At 40.1% G+C, this 21,828-nt stretch overlaps 1 protein-coding gene across 12 annotated transcripts in view; it reads left to right on the forward strand.

Moving 5' to 3' along the window:
* Positions 1–2,637: 2,637 nt before the first annotated feature.
* The window catches only part of YAP1 (Yes1 associated transcriptional regulator), a 108,399-nt gene continuing 89,208 nt past the window's right edge, over positions 2,638–21,828 (forward strand). For 2 of the 12 annotated variants that reach the window (XM_033412097.2, XM_012538086.3), the window contains exons 1-2: positions 2,638–3,585; positions 6,410–6,660. In XM_033412097.2, coding sequence (XP_033267988.1) covers positions 3,262–3,585; positions 6,410–6,660 — 575 coding nt within the window. In that variant the 5' untranslated portion in view covers positions 2,638–3,261. The remainder of the gene's footprint in view (positions 3,586–6,409; positions 6,661–21,828) is intronic. The other 10 variants (XM_033412099.2, XM_012538088.3, XM_033412100.2 and 7 more) reach the window with 8 other exon arrangements.

Here is a 21,828-nt window from a genome sequence, read left to right on the forward strand (position 1 = left end):
GAATAAGCAGAAGCTTTGAGGCTATTGAAGCCATGAGTGAACAGAAATACATGGGGCAATAGAATTGAGGGCACAGATGATTATGAGAGGCTGAAGCAATGAGTTATGATTTCTAAACTGAATTGGGAAGGAAGTGAAAACAGGAGTGATAGGTTCGTAGAAGAGAGAGAAGTTAATAATAAATGAGGTGTGAGTAATTAAGGGAATGGTATAACATAGTTTGATTTCACAACTGGAGTATTTCTGGATGATGGTGGGGTGTGGACAGATAAAGTAGAGAAGAGGGGCCATTGTAGTTGAGAAGGCAAGTCATTGTAACACTAGTGTTTTCAGATAGTGATCTACATGGACTTGAAAATGATCCAGGATAACCTGGGTCTTCGTATGAAGAAGGCAACTCTGTACCTCAAGGTGCCTTGGATTGATAATTGCTCTAAAAGTGGGGCTGGAGAGGAAGAGAGGGGACGAAGGATTGAATCTATGTTATCTTTATCCCTTACTAACCTGTGACTGAAATTTTGTAGATCAGGAATATTCAATTACAAAATCTTGGTTGATGCTACAGAGGTGCTTACAGAACATAACATCACTCCAGACAGCCTTTAAATCCACTTATCAAAGTAATTTTGTTCTCAGTTGAATGGCAGGTGAAACAATATTGAACAAAGCAACCTCTGCTGTACGCTAAGCCCTTTAATTATAGTGTTCATGGTAATAAATACTCTAGTGAAGGGACAGCTTCCATTACAATCCCAGGTTTTCAATAACTTTGGTTCTTAAAAAAATTTTTTTTTCAGTTGGAAATTTTAATGCATAGTTTCTGCCCAAAGGCTTTGTTTGTGTGGATTGATTATTAGACGTGACAGGAAGGGACTGCCAACAGGGTCCCTGAGGGGGACTGCTGCAAAGGAGAGGCCATGTCACTACATGTGAAGTAATCTGTGAACACGGCAAAACAACGATAGCTGACGTTTATGTGGATCTCACCACACACCCATGACTCATTTGTCTCAACATATGAAGTAGGTGTCATTACCTGACCCCAATATTAAAGAAATTAAAGAATAGGAAATAAGTAACTTGTCCGATGTCACAGAGCTAGTAAATTGTGGAACTGGGATCTGAACTCAGATCTCTGGAACTCCAGAACCTATAAATTTGTGGTTAAACGCACTTGACATTTGGAGATGGGGGTGGGGATAAATATAAAAAGCAGTCATGGGCATCATGGAGGCAGATCCCTTTCTTCAGATGAAAGTGTAATCCAGAGCAGTTGATTAGAATCTTGCCGTAAAATCTTGAGGCTCTTTCCCTGGCCTGCCCCACCACACCGAGTGATACAGATCCCTCTTCAGATTTATCCAGGGCATGTCCTGGCTGGAGGAAGAGTTTATTTTTTTGCTCAGGGGACCTTTCCTTGTTTATTCCTGTTTACACATCTGTTTCACTAGCGTTGCAGACAAAATCATTAAAACAGGAAGCTAGTTTTCTTTAGAATGAACTAATGGATTTAAAATCAGAGTGATGTTGCATAACCCTTTTAATACACGAAAAATACTGGGTTGCGTGAATGGCCGCATTGTATGGTATGGAATTATATCTCAGTAAAGCTGCTTTTTAAAAAATCAGAATGTATGAATTAAAAAACAAATTTTGGGGAATTCCCTGGCGGTCCAGTGGTTAGGACTCCGTGCTTCCACTGCAGGGGGCACGGGTTCGCAAGAGGCGCCGTCAAACAAAAAAACAAAAAAAAACCCAACAAATTTTCATTGCTTTTGAGTGATTTCAAGTGAACTCCTTGCATATATGACACTGCCGCAAAGAGAACCAGGTGCCTGGGGTGAGCTCCTCACCCATTCATTTCTTATTCGGTCAACTTTAAGAGAATCCACCCTTGTGCCAGGCACAGGGATAACAAAGAGAGGTAGGCTCCCATCCCCTCAAGGATGAAAGACAGGTACACCGAGGAATGCTTGCAACTGAAGTTAAACACTGAGTTTTTCCGTTGAGATTTTCAAGACTGTGTTTCAAGTCTGAGCACTAAAAAAGTTTTCACTTTTAAAAAAGGCAGTTTTTGGTTATTTAGTAAATCACACTGAGTCACAGATCTAGTCTTAAAGCTTCAAATTACAGAAATCGTTTATCCCTTTCAAGTGGGTTTTGAATATTGAGTGGAAAGAAAATCAAGTTAATGTTAAGAAAAAATGGACCCTTATTAAAATCAATGTCTGTTACGGGTACCATTTTAAATTCAACCTAGTTTGAGGATTTGAGCCCACACTGACACTCCAGTTGGTCAAGTCGGGCAAAAGCGGGGAGGGTTTAAGTGGATTTATACGTCCCCTCCCAACTTCCTTCGGCCTTGGCTGTTTCTCATCTCGGGGCGAGCTGGAAACCTTTCAGCCTTTCCCGAGAACTGGCGGGGAAGGGGCCGGGCTGGGAGGGAGGACTTCCTGCGGCCAAGGGCGGCCGCGTTCGCCGCAGAGATCAGAGCTCCGACCCAGACCAGACCCAACGTTGGTCGTCGGGCCGGCCGCCCTCCCGGCGCGGATCGCCAGGCACGCTCTCCGCCGCGGCCGCCCCCAGGCCCCAGCCCCATGAAGCACTGTGGAGGCCCGGCCCGCTGGCGGGCTGGTCACGTGCGGCCGGGAGGGGCGTTAGAGGCCGGGAGTCTGCAGGAATGTAGTTAACTTGCAGGGGAAAGTTTCCCTCCGCGGATGGCCGCGGATCCTGTGCGGGCGGGCGCGCAGAGGAAGGAAGAGCCGGGAGGAGGCGGAGCCGCGAGCGGCTCGGGCGGGCGGTTCTCTCAACTTTAGTTTTGGCGTCTGAGGCGAGTTTCTGTCTCAGTCGGGCGCAGCCGCCGCCGGGGAAAAGAAAGGGAGGAAGGAAGGAAGGAACAAGAAGAGGAAATAAGAGAGAAAGGGGGAGGGGAAAGGCAACTAGCTGTCCGGCATCCGTCAAGGGCGTGAAGGAAAAAAGTTCTCGGGCGCGCAGGTCCGGGTCTCTCGCAGCCCCTCCCGAAGCGCAGCCGCCAGACCAGTGGAGCCGGGGCGCAGGGCGGGGGCGGAGGCGCCGGGGCGGGGGATGCGGGGCCGCGGCGCAGCCCCCCGGCGCTGAGAGCAAGGCGAGCGCCGCTCCCGCCGCCCAGCGCCGCCGGCCCGCCACCCTCGCCGGTTCTCCCATCTCGGCCCGTCGAGCCGGGGCGCCCGGGCGGAGCCCTTGCCCGCCTGGTCGGGGTGCGCGTCGGGGGAGGGAGAAACCATGGATCCCGGGCAGCAGCAGCCGCCGCCTCAGCCAGCCCCCCAGGGCCAAGGGCAGCCGCCCGCGCAGCCCCCCCAGGGGCAGGGCCCGCCGTCCGGGCCCGGGCAGCCGGCACCCCCGGGGTCCCAGGCGGCACCGCAGGCCCCCCCCGCCGGGCACCAGATCGTGCACGTCCGGGGGGACTCGGAGACCGACCTGGAGGCGCTTTTCAACGCCGTCATGAACCCCAAGACGGCCAACGTGCCCCAGACTGTGCCCATGAGGCTCCGGAAGCTGCCTGACTCCTTCTTCAAGCCTCCAGAGCCCAAGTCCCACTCCCGACAGGTAACCTGGCCGCCCCTCTCCCCACTTTCCCGTCGGGCGGGCCCCAGGCCCGGGGGCGCTCGGGAGCGGCGGCCGCGAGCCCTGGCCGCGGAGGGGGGTTCCGGGAGCGCTAGAGAGGTGGGGATGGGGGCTCGCGGAGAGGCGGGGGGACTGGAGGCGCCCGCCGGCCGCGGCTACGGGCTCCCCACTCCTCCCGGAGTCCGGGGCCGAGATTTGTTTTTCCCCTTGTAGTTTCTCTCTGCGGTTGCAGCCCCGGGGGGCGTGCTTTTCCCTGCCTTTTCTTTCTTCCTGGGGTTCTCGGGAGGTTGGCGGGAGTGGCAGGGGAGGTGGGGAGGAAGGAAGGGGGTGGGGAGAGTCGGGCCCGGGCCGCGGTGGGCTTGCACAATGCGCGCGCCGCCGCGCTCCGCACCTTCGCTCCCTCCGCCGCCGCCGCCGCGGGGCCGGGGAGGGGGAGGGGGGCCTCTGGCATCTGTGTGTGGGTGAGCTGCCAGCGGCGGCCGAGTTTGTGAAGTTGAGCCCTGGGCCCCCTTTCCTTCGGGGCCTCTCGGTCCACTTCAGTCTCCTAGGGAGTCAAATAATTGTTCTCTTGTTTTCCAGTGTTGATTAGGGGTGGGGGTTGAACCAGTCCATTTAGTTTCTCGCTCTTTCTCCCCCTCCCCCTCCCAAAAGCATTTATTTTCTTCGCGGCCCCGGCGCTTTCTGAATACAGGATCCAGACTTTCCTGGAAGTTGTTTATGGAGTTAGTGCTTTCACCCCTGCCCTTACCTAGCGCCTTGGAAGTCAGGCAGGCTTACTCTTATCAAACTTAGTTGGTTCACGTGTTGGCTTCCCCGTTGGAGACTATTATTTACAGTTTGCCGAAATGCTTTGAAATTAGCCACATCTACACGTTGCGCAGGACCTGAGTTGAGCTTTACCGTGCTTTGGTTTTAACAGAAGCCTTTGATAACGCACTGCAGGTTGACTCATAGGCCGAGTCCTGCCTAGTTCAACTGTGATTAGAAGTTAATGTTTGGGAAGTGATGACTAATTCGAGGCTCGCCATTGCTCTTTAATTCTTATTGAGGATATGAACATGGCTGTTCCACATACACAACGTTCGATTACTTTGTCAACGTGATCCAACATTAAAGTGAAACTATTATGAAAGTGTTAACATTCTGACCTGTCCCAGAAGATTTGTTTAGTGTAGGTTTTTATTCCTTTCCTTACTTTTTTAAAAAGAGCTTGCTTCAGGCTAAACTTCAGCATAGGAACTTTGTCCAGAAGTTAATTGGTTTTCCAAATACTGCGATGTAGTTAGTCCATTCGGCTGTAACTTGAGTGGGAAGAACAGTTATCGCCCCACTCCCATCGCCCCTCCTATTTGCAGCAGGCCTGTGGTGTGTTCTCCTGCCTCAGACCAAGGGGTTTTGGAACTCAGAAAAACTCACTTAACCTGCTGACAAAAACCTGCGTTAAGGAAGAGGAAGGAAAAACAATTTAGCAGCTTGCCCCAAATACTTCAATTTGTAAGAAGTAGACTTAGGTATGCTTTTTTCTCTTACCCCTGGAAATGAGTTTCTGGACTCATTATGGGTAAAAATGTGTTGGCATTGCACCCCACAGTCTACACGACTATGCTGTTAGTTAATATGTTTTGAAAGTATAATACCCATAGGAGATTGAATTCCCCATTTTGTGGCATCTATAAGCCGTAAAGAATTGCAACTAAAAGTTGCAATACTTATTTTTCTAGTAAATAATTGCACAGTAATTTATATCAGCAGTTTATGGATTCATACTATTCATAATCTATTGTAGTTTTGTTTGTTTTAATGCCTTTTTTATCCAAGTGTCGTGCATCTATAAATTTGACTTCTTATTTCTGCTAATAAGTCCTAATTCATTCTGATTGGAAACTCAGAATGTACATGATTTAACATCAAGGCATAGATGCATCTGCTGATTGCTTTTAGTCTTCCTTACTTGCCTATATGAATCTAGGAAATTCTAACTTTTTGATAAACCCTAACTCTTCAGTTAAGGAATTTAAATAACTGTACTAGATTATGAATACTACAAATGTGGGTTGTAAATACTATTGTTCACAAATTATTGGATATAAATTCATATACTCATTTTTCCATCATGAAAAAAAGCTATTTAACAAACGAGAAAACTTGAGGCTCAGAGATTATGATATTGTTCAGTGTCACACTAGACAGCTTGGACTGGAACCCAGAACTTTAGGGTCTGAGTTCAGGATTTTTTCTGCTACTACACAGTTGTAAATATGTTTGTAAATTCTTAAGTTATATTGTAATGGAATTGTTGGCATCTTTATCATCTAGGTACAAATATATGGCTGGGTTTTTATTTCATTCATTAGGAGGCTTTTAAGAATATTCGGATGTTTCTGGATCTTTTGTATTCCTTAAAAGTTGTATAAATTTTGATGGTTGCTTTATTGATGACATTTGTCCATGGTGAGAAAAAAATGACAACTGTTGTGTGTTTAGGACTTGGCTTGGAAAAAACATTCACTATGTAAAACCTAGTTTAAAAAAAAGAAAGAAAAAGAATCCATAGCTATATTCCTTGGGTTTTGTTTATACCTAGAACATTTTAGAACTTGGAAAAGCACCCACACTGCCTTGGCCTTCACGTAAACATTTAAAAGTATCCATCTGCAAACCTGTATTCCTCTGTGTCAAATATTAAATGTTGAAATGTGCCTTTGGATTTAGAATTTCATTGCAACCAAATATCTATCTAAGAAATCTAAAGGGACTCTCTTTGAAAACAAATTTTAAGAAATCTTTGTTTTAATATTCCTAATAGGCCAGTACTGATGCAGGCACTGCAGGGGCCCTGACTCCACAGCATGTTCGAGCTCATTCCTCTCCAGCTTCCCTGCAGCTGGGAGCCGTATCTCCTGGGACATTGACACCCACGGGAGTAGTCTCTGGCCCAGCAGCTACACCCACTGCTCAACACCTTAGACAGTCTTCTTTTGAGATACCTGATGACGTACCTCTGCCAGCGGGCTGGGAGATGGCAAAGACATCTTCTGGTCAGAGATACTTCTTAAAGTAAGTGAAAATAATGGTAGGAGATAATTTTCTGGTACAAAGATATAAAACGTCATTTATTTTTATATTGTACTTAATATTTATGTCAAGCTCAGTTATATCTTCCATAATTCTTTTTTCAGTTCAGTATGAGCTAAATACCTTCTTTAGGTAATGTTTTGAAAGCTTTATGGATTCCTGGTTCATAACCTTTTAATAATCTTTTATTTTGTGGCAATTTGGATGTTCTCCTTTTGAGTTTGTGCCAAACCTATTAACTAGCCTAGCTCAAAACTGAAAGGATACCATGAAGAATTTCAAATTGTGAGAGTTTTGGGGCTGGCATAGGTTTATGAGTATGTGCAGTACTACTTACCTTTTTCTACCATTTTACTGGTAGAAGAGAACTATAAAAATAAGGAGGAATTTCCTAGGAGTCTAATATTATAGTACTTTAGGTTGTGAGATGACAGACCCTTTAGCTGCAGTTTGATGTGATTTACCAGTTTGTTTTTCCCTCAAAGGGTAAAGAGAAATATGAATTTTCCCGCTTGATATACAAGCTCAGTGTCAAACTTCTTCGAGCTAGCAGGCCTTCAAAACAGAATCTCTCTTCTCTGGGAAAACAAAAACAAAGCCATTGGGTTATTTGTTTTTATCAGCCTTATTTTTTTGTGTGTTTAAAAAAATGGCAAAATTTCATTGAAGCTGAAAAGATCAAAATAGAATTTCGTGCCTTCTTGTTTTGAAATTATAGGTAGGACCTTAATATTTTTATTTGGTGTGTTTGGAATAAGTATATACAAAATGTTTCCTAAAAGTAATTATTATAGACTGAAATTGATGTTTTCAAAAAGTTGCTTACTTAGTATTGTTTAATCATGTTGAGATAATAAAGTAAAAAACAGTCCAAGTTTTGATTGTGATCTGTCCTGACAGTCTACTCCTAAGGGAAATGTAACATTTATTCATTAGATCAGATAATACAATAATGATATTGTTTTGTTGTGTGTCTTAGTATTTTATATTGATTGTCTTTTGGGGCAGATTGTTACTTTGCAGTGTAAGATACAGTTTTGTGACAAGCTTATTTAGAAGAGCAGAGGAAAAAGTTTGATCTTAAAAAGTTTCTGCAGTTTTTTGCCCCTTTTCCTCCAACTTTTTTCTTATATTTTAAATTCGTTTTCTGGTGTCCTGGTATCCATTTCAAAGGGTCAGGTTTCAACCAGAACAATAAAGGGCCTGAGACTGGAAAGTACACACAAGTCTGGCAGACTCATCTGCATGAGCAAGATTATTTGTTCTCAAGCAGACATCCAGAGTAAATGATTGAAAGAGCTACTAGCTGTGAGGGATGTGTCTTGAAGGGAAAGGAGTGGAAACAAACCAGGTTGTTAGGAAAAAGAAAGGCTGTACTTTTTTGAACCTCTCCCTGCTGGGTCACATGCTGACCTGGGGAGATTTTTAAACAGCTTAATAGCTGGCTTGCCTCTCTTCTTTGGTTGATGTTATAGCTAAAAGTCTATGATTAAAGAGCAACATTTATGCTCCTCTTTTAGTCTTTTGTATCTTGTAATAATTGCTTCTAGGTGACATGGGCCTACATTTTTATTATTTTGAATGATCTTTTTGTTTTGACCTGAAATGTTCTATACTTTATTTTTTAGTTTCCAATGGTTCTTCCTTTGAGAAGTGTTTCTCTCAAAGATGGATTAATGAAGGGTATACACACGCACACACCACACCACCCCAAGCACCCCGCTCAAATGAGCCTGTAGCAAAGGTAAACCAGGACAAAATGATACGAAAATTATGCCATATGGATAATGGTTACCATGGAAATGAAAAACTGGGAAGAAGAGAGATAAACATGATTATTCTTTAAGATTTTTGAGGGATTCTCATGTGGAAGTAAAAGTAGATTTATTATATGAGAAACATGAAGATTTTTGACACCATGGAATAATTTTCTCATATCAAACCTTCAGGAATAGAAATGTTTTCCCTGTTAGATGTGTCTTGGTCAGTAAAAGCAGGCAAAATCATTGATTATTTGGTACGTGTCAGGAAATGCAGGGAAACAACTAGTTGTTGTCTTGCGACCTTAGATGAATGACTTTGAAGTCAGTTGGCCCATCCTGTTGTTTCAAGGCAGCATAATTACTGAAGGATTATAGGTAGGCAACTATTGGGATTTTTAAAGCCCTGCCTAGGTCAGTGAGATTTTCCGAGGAAGACTTGTACCTTAGGTTGGCAAGTGATAAGGAGGAAGTATGGTACTGGCTACATTTATCAATGACACATATTCAAGTTCTGGTATGATTGTGAAGTATTTTTAAAAAGCTTAGTCTGTATATTGGGTATATTTGTTCTACTGAATTTACTGTTTAAAACTAATTTCTTCAACATTGTGTATTGAGCTTTATTTTAAAAGAATTCTTTTATTGCTCTGAGAATTATTGCTTTCTTCATCTGTCTTATAGTTTTCCTACAGGAAATAGTTCTTCAAGTAGTTGGTCAACAACTTCCTATTTCTTTATAAGCTGCTGAATAACTTCCTGAATTAGTATTCTATAATATTTCTTGTTACAAGGAGTGCTCTTACTTCTCAGATTTATTTTATTGACTCTGATGCCTTGCAACTATTACCACATACAAAGAACTTCTTGTGTAAAATGTACCATATAGGACCTTATAATTTGATTTTAGAAATCTCATCCAGTAATTTTAGAAGTGTGGAGATTTGCATTGTTTTAATAATCTTCTAATTTTTAAGAAGTCATTTTTGTTTCATTTCTACTATCTATCATTTTCTGAATAACTGGCCTCAGTGTTTTTAATCCTTGAAGATTCAAGGTTTCTTGTGGCTGGGATTTTATTAAAATTATTGAGTATCTTGATTCACAGTTTAAAAAGGTATGTTTTTCAGAGATTTTTTGCATTCTGCAACATATAACTCAGCCAATATTCCAACATTAAATGAACTTACCTTGCAGGTGTTATTAATTGCTACAAATGGTTTGATTCTTTTTCTATTGACCATGTATCTTGTTTCAGAAGTGAATGCTCCACTGCCCTAATTAAAGCTACTTCAGACATGTATCAATTAAAGGAGATGAATTAAACTGTTTCTTGTTATCGTAATTTGGTCTTGCTTCTTCTCCCAAACACTTGCCCAGCAGAAGACTATGAACACATACAGTGTATACATTGTTACCGTAATAAAGACTAGATGTTTTAAAAAGGAACAGTTTCATTGAGAATAAGGCTGTTCTCTTTTTGGTTTCTTGTTATATCAAATGTAATCCAAATGATTTCCCTTTAAGAATGAAACGCTTGTAATATTGCCCTTAACTGTTGATTAAGCTGCCAAAAGAAAAAAATAACCATAAACAGTTGAAATTGCAATCACAAAACATTTCCCTAATATAATAAGTCAGTTATACTTCAGTTTTAAAAATCCGAAAGCAGAGTATTTCCCTATTTGAGGGAAGGACTGTCCCTGCCCATTTATCTTGCTGATTGAGGCTGAGTGGAGAAAGGAGATAAAAGTATGCCCTCAGCTCTCAGAAAAAATGCTTGCTTCTGCTTGGTGGGTGGGCACCCCGGGGAAGAATGGCCCATGGTGCCACAGTGATTTAGGTAGAAAAATGCTGGTGAATCTGTTGGATACAGTGGTAGAAAAAAAAAAAAAAAAAAACAGTTGGAAGATAGTGGATGTGACAGTAAATAGAACATAGAGATTAGTTTATTTACTGGGGGAAATAATGAGTATTTTTAGAGTGAAATAAAAAAGTACTTAACCTTTATCAAACTAGATGTTTAATTTCAGCAAACTCAATTAGCTGCAAGATGGTAGGCAAATTTTCTTTAAAAAGTAACATTGAAAGCATATTTCTCCCCCAAAGCTTCATGTTAACTATAAAGAAAAAAGCCTAGGTAATATTCAAATAGTTGAAACTTTAAAAAGTTTTTGAAACCCTGAGATCAGTCTTCATTAGTAATGTAGAAGAATGTTTTACAGTATAGTTGGAAAAATAATGTAAATTAGCATCCCCAAATAGTAATGCTAGTATGACTCTGAAATGTATTTTATCTTAAGACTTTTGGGAAGAGGTAAACTCTAAATCTAACCTTTTAGTTGTCAAAATATTTAGTGAAGTTTAGGCTTAGGGCAAATCAAAGTGAAGTTGTTTTAAAAATCAGTTAAGATTATTCAAACTTAATTTGCTACCTTCAGTAATAGCATAATTTAGCCATTAATTATGACTTGAAAGTTTAATAGTAGTTGAGTAGCATTGTATAAAGGAGGGTCTTAAAGAGCTGTGTGGTTCAATAACTATGGTTACTAAGTGATGCACTTTTTACAAGAAAGGCTTCTGATTCGAGGATTGATCGGAACTTCAAGCCACGAAAGGGACGTTGCTGTTTTTATGAAGAATTGCTTCGTGGTTCTGCTCAAGTACTGTAGCACCAGGTTTCCTGGGAACAAGTACTGCTACCGTGGAAGCACTTCTATTTGCGTAGGGCTTCACCCCTTCTAAAAGCAAACAAAAGAAGTTTGGTATAAATCACAATGGTCTTTTTTTATTCCCTTCTCTTTAATATTTTACACAAAAGTGGTCAGTAGTTTAATCCTTATTTGGCTTTTAGCATGAGAAGCATCATAATCTTTAACACATCAAATAATAAGATGTTGTTTCTCTGAATAATGTTGCAAATTAACAAAATAATGCAAATAGGCGTATCTATTTAAAATATTGCTGTTTTCTTCCACCAAATATTTTCAGTGCTTTATTTGTGGTTAGTGCTGTTACTTACCTATTTTCACTTTAGTGTGCTTCTTTTTTTCTTCACAGGATAGTGTTAGTCAATAGACTTTTCAGATTTTTCAGCTGGGTCTTGCTTTGCGGGTGGGGAGGGTACATTTTGTTAAAAGCTCCTTTCTTCCTCTTGCAATTTCTTACTTAACCCAAGGTGAGGAGATTTTTGATTATTTTTAAAGTAAGGTCTTTCTTTATCCAGTAAATATACGTTTTAGAGAATGAGCTTTTTGATACTTGCATGAAAACTTACTATAGACTAGTTGATCTGGGCTTCAGAGTAAAAATGGCTTTCTTCAGAGTGCTACTTTGTGCTTTCACACAATTGAATGTGGATTTACGAAGTTCTTTGAAATGTAACTTCTCACATATCCTGAAGTGACTGTAGTATGAAGCAGGGTTTTGGGAAGGAGCTAAACCCTATCTAGGAGGTGGGGGTAAGAGGTGGATTTTTTTTTTCTGTACAAGCATGAATGTGGGGTTCTTTTGTTTTATATTTATAAAAGTTCTTCCTTCCTTCGCTTCTTTCCCCATGTATCTGATTTTGTGGATTTTTAATAAGGTGTATTTTTTTAATTACAAAAGTAACACATGTTCATTAGAGAGAATTGGAAAATTCAGGAAAGGAGAAAGTTTGGGAGGAAGCACCTAGATTCTTCTGCCAAGGAGAGATGGTTGAACATACTTGTTTATATAGTCTTATCTATAAACATATATTTTAAAATTTAATTTTAGGGGAGTAACATATACATAGATTCAGAAAATCCCTTAGTGCTATTAGGGTTATAATGAAAAAGAGCAGTTTTAACTCACTTTTCTTTATCTATGGCTTGCATTCTCCAGAGGCAAACATTTCCAGCTCCTTTGAGATTTTCCCCCCTTTTAAAAATTCCATATTTATAGAACACGTTACACTACCATTTAAATTTTTTTTTTTTTTTTTTTTTTTTTTTTTACTGTACGCGGGCCTCTCACTGTTGTGGCCTCTCCCGTTGCGGAGCACAGGCTCCGGACGCGCAGGCTCAGCGGCCATGGCTCACGGCCCAGCCGCTCTGCGGCATGTGGGATCTTCCCGGACCGGGGCACGAGCCCGTGTCCCCTGCATCGGTAGGTGGACTCTCAACCACTGCGCCACCAGGGAAGCCCTAAAATTCATTGTAAAGATTATATTGTTTGGAAACTCAGTCTTCAGTGTGAGTGGTGCCCTTTAAAGTTTTGCAGTATAGTTGCCCTAACTGTCCTTTGGTCCTAGGAAAGATTTCTTTTATTAGTTCCCGGATAATTTCTTCCAGTCTTTTTAATCTTTTCGCTGTTTCTGGAATTCCTGCTTGTCAGAATAACTCTTGAATTTTCTTATCTTTCCCGCCTTTTGTTATGCTTTCTGGGAGATTCCTTCAACTTTAGCTTTTAATTTTTCAGTTTTTTTTTCCACCCCAAAAAGGTATTTATCGTTCTTAATTTCCAGGGAATCTTTTCTGAGTTCATTGTTCCTTTGTTATTTTTAATAACATGCTGTTCTTATTTCATGGATGTAGTAATATAATATCTCTCTAAGGATATTATAGTGGGTGTTTCTTTTTAAATTTTTTCTGCTTCCAGTGTCTTAAGTAGGCTTCACTGGAGAGTAATGTAACAGGAACCAACCAGGCCCTGAAGTTGTGGGAGGCCCTAAATGTCATTATCTTTGTTAGGTTCTCTTGTAGTGGTCAGTTTCTCCAGATAAAAATCTGGCAGTCCCCTCTCTAGAGAGCATTGCTGGTGGTAATGGGTGTTAAGATGGAGAGCCAATGTTTTAGGGTTGAGAGTGTGGGGTTTCATCCTTGATCTTGGCTGTGCCAGGTATGTGAATCCAGATCCTCTTAGTCTACTTCTCTGGAACATGAATTTCCCATTTCCTGCTTAGGCCAGGGAGGGGGTGTGCAATAGATTTTTAAAAGTTCTTTGTAGGCTTGATTTTTGTGAATCCAATTTTGCAATTATTAGGTTGACTCTATAAAGTTGCCAGTTTTCTAAGCCCCAAACAGTAACTACTGCCAATTTCGTATTATTTGACTTAACTATTACAGGATCACTTTTTTTTAACTAGTTTTTTTTTAAAACATATTTATTCTTTGTTTGTTTATATATTTGGCTGCGCTGGGTCTTAGTTGTGGCGCGTGAACTCTTAGTTGCAGCGTGCCAACTCTTAGTAGAGGCATGTGGGATCTAGTTTCCTGACCAGGGATCAAACCCTGGGCCCTCTGCATTCGGAGCACAGAGTCTTAGCCAGTGGATCACCAGGGAAGTCCCTACAGGATCACTTTTAAATCAGTACTTAAATAAATGCTTTTACCAGGCAAATGATTACTTCAATGACATTGGTCTTCAGCATCGGTTTTGCTACTTTAAATCTTCATATGTTAGATTTTCTTAAAGGGGGGAACTGTACTTTGACACTGGGGTGCTTGGCATCCAGCAGTGTATGAATTTGTTCAGAGGGTTTGGATTCTGAAATAGTGTGAAGGGGCAGAGAGACTGGAGACTTAATTCCTATTTGTACATAGAATAATGGAGCTGATCCTATCTGTTTTTATGTCATTTTCAAATTTTTTGTCTAGTATACACAACTTAAAAAAGTTGGGCTTTAAAGTAAAATAGCCTTATGAAATCAGTGCATCTGTTTTCTTTCATTCCTTCCTTTCAGCTGGTTTTCATCAATATAGATGGTAGGATAAAGAAAATATTTATGCATATCTAAGTTCATTAAATAGTTATTGGTATACTTATGTAGGTTAACCCCCAGAGGTGTATAACTTGGTTTTATCTTAGTTTAGGTTGTTGCTTTCCCTAGCAAGTGCTCTTTTGATAGCTCAGAAAAGTAGCCTGTGCTGTCTTCAGTAGGCCATTGTAGATGTCATAGAGTAATAGTAATAGAGTGTTTTTTACATATAAACTAACCATGGAGATGTAAGTAGTTAGAATTTTATGAAAACTGGGTTTAGGTTAAAATGGATTCACTATAGGTAGTAACAGAGATGTGTTAGGACCCTTTGTTGTTGATCTCAAGTGAAATTTCTTCAGATCCACTTTTCCAGCAATCTCTTCCTTGAGTAGTTAAAAAGCAGTTACATATGGACATTTTTTTATAGAAGAGGAGGAAGCAAACCTTTTAAAATCTGCATAAAATCTTAATTGACCAATGCAAAATCAGACCAGAACACTCTAACATCAGAGAAGAGTGCTAAATGATACTGAAAAGGCGGATACCTGGGGGTTGTAAAAGGTATTAAGTTGAATGGGGTAGAGGAATGGAACAGAATTAACACAACTTAGTTAAACAAGTAAAGAAGTGTGTTAAAATAGCAAAGTACTAATGTTAGAAATGAGCTAAATGAGATTTCTGAGACCTTGCCTGGTACTAATCCTTACCAGTGATAGGGTCACAGTTAAGATTTACCAAGCTCTCCTGGCTAATTTTTTTTTTCTAAGATGGAAAAAAAAAAAATCTGTGGAAGAGTTGGCCAAAATACAGATGTTTCTGTTTTTCCTCTACACATGTTCAGACTGATACAGGTTATGTTTCTGAAATCGTGTAGTCTGGATGAGCTCCAGATGATGTAATAGGATCTGTTAACCCCTCCCAGGCGGAGGGTGTGCAGACTTTCCTGTTAAGACTGGTACAAATCTCTTCTTGTGGGTGATACAATAATCACTGTTTCTAGACAATGATATGTGAAATTAATATTATTGTCCTCAAACACAATATTGTCCTTCAGACACAGAAGACAAAGCATGCCCTTTGTGTACCTGTCTATTCTTCAGTTTTCAGTTAATGCCCATCACACTACAGATAAGAATTTGCCCAGCTCCCTCTACTCCCTCAAACACAGGGTGATTTTGCTCAAAAAAGACCCACTTGGTTCTGGGTGGTGTGTGTTGGGTCACTTACATTAACGTGGTTGTGGTTTCTTTCACCCTGCTTATTCTTAGTTAGCTTCTTTGAATTCAGTATGTGTGCTTAGTGGTCTCTTCATTTCATAAACACTTAACCTCTTGGTTTTTTGTAGCAGGCATTGTTTAAGGGTTCACTGAGTTCCCCTCTGTAGAGTTGGGACAATATTAATAATATATCAGTCTTGATAGAGCGGGTGGGTCTCAAGACACCATTCATTGCAAGTCATCTTGTTTACCTTTTCATTGCTAACTATCTCTCAATGGAGAAGCTGTGGAGGCTAACTAACTATAAGCTCAATAAAGATAGATTTTGTCTTCTCTGTTCAGCCTTGTGTATGTAGCTCTTGATATATTTATTGGTAGATGATGTCCCTTAGGCTGCTCATTTATTTCAGTCTATTGGTTGATAGTCACCCTGATTGATGCCTATAGTCCCTGCTTAATTATTATTGCTGTGTAACTCCATGCTAAAAAGATGCTAGAGTATTTACTTGTGTATTTTTAAAGTTAATTTTGTAAGTTTGAGATTATTCTTAAACTCAAATAACTACAACTATTAAAAAAGATAGGGCTTCCCTGGTGGCGCAGTGGTTGAGAGTCCGCCTGCTGATGCAGGGGACATGGGTTCGTGCCCCGGTCCGGGAAGATCCCACATGCCGCGGAGCGGCTGGGCCCGTGAGCCATGGCCGCTGAGCCTGCGCGTCCGGAGCCTGTGTTCCGCAACGGGAGAGGCCACAACAGTGAGAGGCCCGTGTACCACAAAAAAAAAAAAAAAAAAAAAAAAGATAATTGTGGGACTTCCCTGGTGGTGCAGTGGTTAAGAATCCGCCTGCCAGTGCAGGGGACACGGGTTCGATCCCTGGTCGGAGAAGATCCCACATGCTGCAGAGAGACTAAGCCCGTGTGCCACAACTACTGAGCCTACACTCTGGAGCCGGTGAGCCACAACTACTGAGCCCGCGTGCTGCAACTACTGAAGCCCGCGTGCCTAGAGCCCGTGCTCCACAACAAGAGAAGCCACCGGAATGAGAAGCCCTCGCATCGCAACGAAGAGTAGCCCCCACTTGCCACAACTAGAGAAAGCCTGCACGCAGCAACAAAGACCCAATGCAGCCAAAAATAAATAAATTAATTTTTTAAAAAAGAAAGATAATTGCTTATTTTTAGGGTATAAATGAATAATAGTTCTACTTTAGGGTTACAGATTTGTTCCATGGACAGGGAATATTTGACTGCTTTAGAATTAAATGAATAAGAAATAAAATTATGTAGGTGTAAAAATGATACCTGTGAGTAGATTACTATGGGAATTCAGGGGAGAAGTAATGAGGTTGTGGCATTGGGACCTCGAAGGGACAGTACTCAAGTTATGCTTATAGAATTAGCATTTTCAGCTCAATGAATGTGGGGGCATAGGAAGTGGGGAAACAAAAGACAGCTGCAAAAAGATTTTCTGGTAACAGCCAAAGTGCTTGCCCTTTCCGTTTTGAATTATGTTTGCATCTAACATATTATGTAATGTTAATGTATTCTAATATAATATATTATACAATATATAAATTATATTTGCATTTACTTTCATCAAAATTAAGTTATTAATTGTGGTTAAATCTGCACTCTGACCTTGGGCATTTAAAAAAAACAATTCTAATATCAAAACACTTGAAAAACCACTAAATGGCATGGTTTTATTCACTGCTTGGGAAAAAACAAAGTTTTAAAAGTGAAGACCATCTATTACAGACCATCATTACATGAACATTGTCAAATATAGTTGTATCCCGTATGCATTTTTTAACTTTATTTTCATGTTACAGCCTATTTAAGATTTTTTTTTTTTGCTAATTTTTGACAATATTATTTGTCAGGAAATGCTAGTTAAAAGGGATTGTTTTCATTTTTCTGGTACTTTTAAGTTTAGCTTAATGTTTGTCTGTTTACCAAGTAAACTTTATTAGAATTCGCAAAATGAATATAAACCCTTTTCATTCCTTGATATTATTGCTGGACAAATTGAATTAATAGTAAAATATGCTGTAAAAAGTTACAATTTTTACTTTTTAAAGTTGGTAGGAAAGCTGCTGAAACATTTTCTTTCAGAGATTTAAAGAATTTTTTAAATTAAGCTTTAGAATTTGTTTTAGACAGGCAGAATCAGATAATTTAGTCCATTGTACATTACCAAAACCAAATAAACATTTGAGTGCATATTAATTTTATTAAAATAAATTGTAAAACAAATCTAATATTCTGCCTATCACTATTATAAGCTAAATTGTGTCTTTTAAAACACTCCTATTTTAAATTTATTAATAAAACTTCTATGGGACACAGAGCAGCCAGAATTCTTTACCTAAAACTCAGTTTAACATGGTTTTGGAAGGATGTTGGGAGTTTCAGGAATTCCAGTAATTAAGAATTGAGTATATTTGACAGCAACATATTAGGCCATCAGGATTTCAGCTGTTTTATATTAAGCCACATGGAGGTCATTTGCTCTCACTGGTTGACTTACTAAACTGGGCTGCCATACAAAAAACCATGGACTGGGTTGCTTAAACTACCACCTAGTACTTCTCACAGTTGTGGAGGCTGTGGAGTCTAAGATCAAGTTAGGTTTCATTCTGAGGCTTGTCCTCTTGGCTTGTAGGTGGTTGCCCAGTTGGGCACAGAGGTTTCCTTATGTGTTGGTGGGAGCCTTCTAGGGGGATGAAGGCAGAAGCTGCAAAGCCTTCTGAGGCCATTGCATAATGTCACTTCTCCTACATTCTGTTGGTTGAAGCTAGTGACAAGGTCAGCTCAGATTCAAGGGCTTGGGAAGTAGACTGCCTCTTGATGGGAGGTACTGCAAAATATGGTGGCCATGTTTTTCAGCCTACCACACTTGGATTGGAAGTTTTTAAAAAATAATGTTCAAGATTGGTGAGTTATCACCTGAGGCCTGAAAATCTCAGGGTAAAGCATGTCACCGGAAAACAGTTTATACCGTTAACATGTAAAATCTCATTTTTGGTGAATAATATAAGTTGGTAAGTGTTTCCTCTTGAGATGCCATCAAATCAGTCAAATTATTTATAAACCATTCAGTAAGTTAGACAGAATAGGGCTTTTTGATTACATGTCAGCATTTATATTTAAGACCATGAATTCTAATTGACATCTAATTGTAACTCTCTTCTAAAACTTGACTCTGGTATTTTATTTTTAAAAACTGCCTTGTTTAAATTAACTAAGGCATGAACTCACATGGAAAATTGTAGCAGAAATGGAACCTGGATTTCCTGGTACTTACTTGTGTTTGATTTAAACACTACATTGCTGCTTTCTTTCCCTACTTGAATTCAAGTAAGAACAATCTTCATTGTTATTGCAAATAGATTTGAGTTTGTTAATTGACTGATCGTTGAATTTTTGTTGATTTACAGACTAGTAAGTTATCTGAATTATCAAGTTACATATATGTAAATATCTATAAACATAAGTAGTGCAGGAGGTATGAGTGCTCACAGTTACCTTAGAAGTTTATATTTATGGGGTTGCTGCTTCCCCAAAGTGTTTTCTGTGACCACACCACAAGTGTCTAGGTTTCCAGGTTGCTTATGAATGGGCATGAAGGAGCACTGCTCCACTGGGAGTTAATAAAGACATTCTCAAACATTTAATTTCAAACTTAGTATACATCCCTTTTTCTAAAGGCCTATAAAAACAACAGTTCTTTTTCCTTTTCATGAAATTGCATGATTATAAAAACTGACTTAATCCCTTGTAATTTTTGTTACCTAAAAGTTGAATTTAAACAGTGGATCAGATTTCAGTACTGTGATTCATACTCCCAAAATGAGTAACCTGGTTAGCAGGATATTCCTACTTGTTCTCTTGAGGGTTGTTTTTTTTTTTAAATGTCCATGGTTACTCCTCCATTTTTGGTAGTGGAGTTCTATTGGGTCTTTGAAGAGGCTTTACAAGAAAAAAGAGGAGCTATTTATGGAGCATTTCCTCAGGCCTGCAATTTGAAGCCATTACAGCAAAGTTGCTGAGCAAGTCGGTGATGACATGCCAGCAGTCACTAAGGCCCCCACCCTGCAGCCTGGGCAGAGTAAGAGTTCAGGACTGCTGCCGTGCGGAGTTTGCCCTCTTCAATTATTGTCAATTGCTTACTTTTTAAAGAGCAGGAAGGTTTCAAGCATTCTCAACCTACTTTCTTAACAGATTATTAAGGGACTATAGAACAGAAGCTAGTTTTTAAGTTTTCAGGAAATAGTTCAACATCCAAGAATAGAGTGACTCCTCCATCCCCCACTCCCTTTTAGTTAGTTAAAATCAGGTCACCTTATCAAATGCAGAACTTGTCCAGCAGTTTTGCTTAAGCTCACAGAAACAGATAACTATTACAGGAATTCCACGATAATGTATATAGCCTTTAGATCTGGAGTCTATGTTTGAGAGGAGTTTGATTTTCAAAGTTTAAGTAACTTTGTTGCCTACCTAACAACATTTCTCTATAGAGTTTTATTTTTTTAATAGTGATAGAAAATAAAACAAAATGGTCTCATTGTGGGTTTTTGTCATCAAGGGATGAAATTGGATTGTCTGATTGTCTGTGTGTGAAATTATGTTTGATTAGTTAACAGCAAATGATTAATTGAAAACCACTAAGCTTCAGTCCACTCGGGGTAAAATTAGTAGCCGTTTTATCTTAAACAGGACACTTCTAATATGTGAATTTTGCAAACTTTCCACTCTTTGATGTCAAACTTTTAAAACTTAGTAGCTTGTCTGTATTATAGGCTGATGTCTTAAAATATTTAGACGTTGTTCCACAATTGTCTTCATCTTTTTAACAAAAAAAATGTATTTTCCACTGTTCTGGATTCAATTTCAGGAAAATTTTAAATGAGAAAAATCATTTTTAGCAATACCTATAATTTTAAGAAAGCATCAGTTGATAAAATCAGGAATTATGTTATAAGAATTGAAATCTGCTTTTAATTCAAATTCTTTAAAAGTACTGACATTTGGAACTATGATAATCTAGGACAGTGGACCCCAACCTTTTTGGCACCAGGGACCAGTTTCATGGAAGACAGTTTTTCCACGGATGGGGTTGGGGGCATGGTTCAGGCAGTAATGTGAGCGATGGGGAGCAATGAATGGGGAGCAGCAGATGAAGCTTCGCTTGCTCACTTGTCACTCACCTCCTGCTGTGCGGCCTGGTTCCTGACAGGCCGCAGACCAGTACCAGTACCTGGAGATTGGGGACCCCTGATCTAGGATATTTGAAATGGTTTTCTAGTCACAGACATTATCTATAAAAGGTGAGTTATTTCCTAACTTACTATGTCTCTACAACTCCCCTCAACCCCAACCTCTCCGCAAAACAACCCATGATAGTCAACAACATAGACTAAAAGGAAAAAGAGAACAGTATCGTTATAAGGTGACCTCCGAATTACTAGGCCTTTTAAAAATGGCACCCTAATCGCTGAATAATCCTCTTGAATTTCACAATTAGATTGAGTGAAATAATGAGTTTCTTAATTGTGGTAGTTAAAATTGAGAGAAATTTCCTAGTTCTGTGACCTAAGTTGAGTTTTAGGACATTTCTATATTTTACTGAATGGTAGCTTTTGGGAAACTGCTTTTTCTATTTCTTTGCCCTCCGACCCCCTAGCCCTTTTCAAGGAACTTTATTTGTTATTTATTTAAATATTGCCACACATTCCTTTTTATTGATTGATTGATTGGCTGCATCAGGTCTTAGTTACCGCACACGGGATCTTTTGTTGTGGTGCGCGGGCTTCTCTCTAGCTGTGGCATGCAGGCTCAGTAGTTGCTGCATGCGGGCTTAGTTGCCCCGCGACATGCGGGATCTTAGTTCCCTGACCAGAGATCAAACTGGCATCCCCTGCATTGCAAGATGGATTCTTAACCAATGGACCACCAGGGAAGTCCCCCAAGAACTATTTAAATGAAACACAAATTCCTTCAAGGTTCAGCTCAAGATGTTAATTAATTCCCCTGGAGTGTCTTCCTAGATTTTTCCTAGCCCCAAGTCTGCCTTGGAGTCCCCTCTTCTGGCCTCCCATGAACCTTTTTGCATCAGGAGTATGTTTTCACTTACAACCTGTTGATATTGTATCCCCCTGCACCTAGCATGGTGCCAGCACATACCTACTAACCGCTCACCAGAAAATGTTGAGAATTGCTTTTCAGTGTTGTTCCCAGTCATTTTGGAAGCACTGACTTATTTTCGTCTGTTTTGATGCCTTCAGAAAGCTTCAGCACCGTGCTTGGAGCTACGGAACATACAGATTGAGAACCAAGTGGTCCCTGTCTCATTTAGGAGGCAAGGTGTGTGAAATAAAAATGGTACAAGGAAATGTGTAGTTGACTGCTAAGCAATATGGTAAGCCCTGGGTAGTCTAGATTAGTA

The sequence above is a fragment of the Orcinus orca genome, chromosome 8 (genome assembly GCF_937001465.1).
Source record: "Orcinus orca chromosome 8, mOrcOrc1.1, whole genome shotgun sequence".
Classification (NCBI taxonomy): domain Eukaryota; kingdom Metazoa; phylum Chordata; class Mammalia; order Artiodactyla; family Delphinidae; genus Orcinus; species Orcinus orca.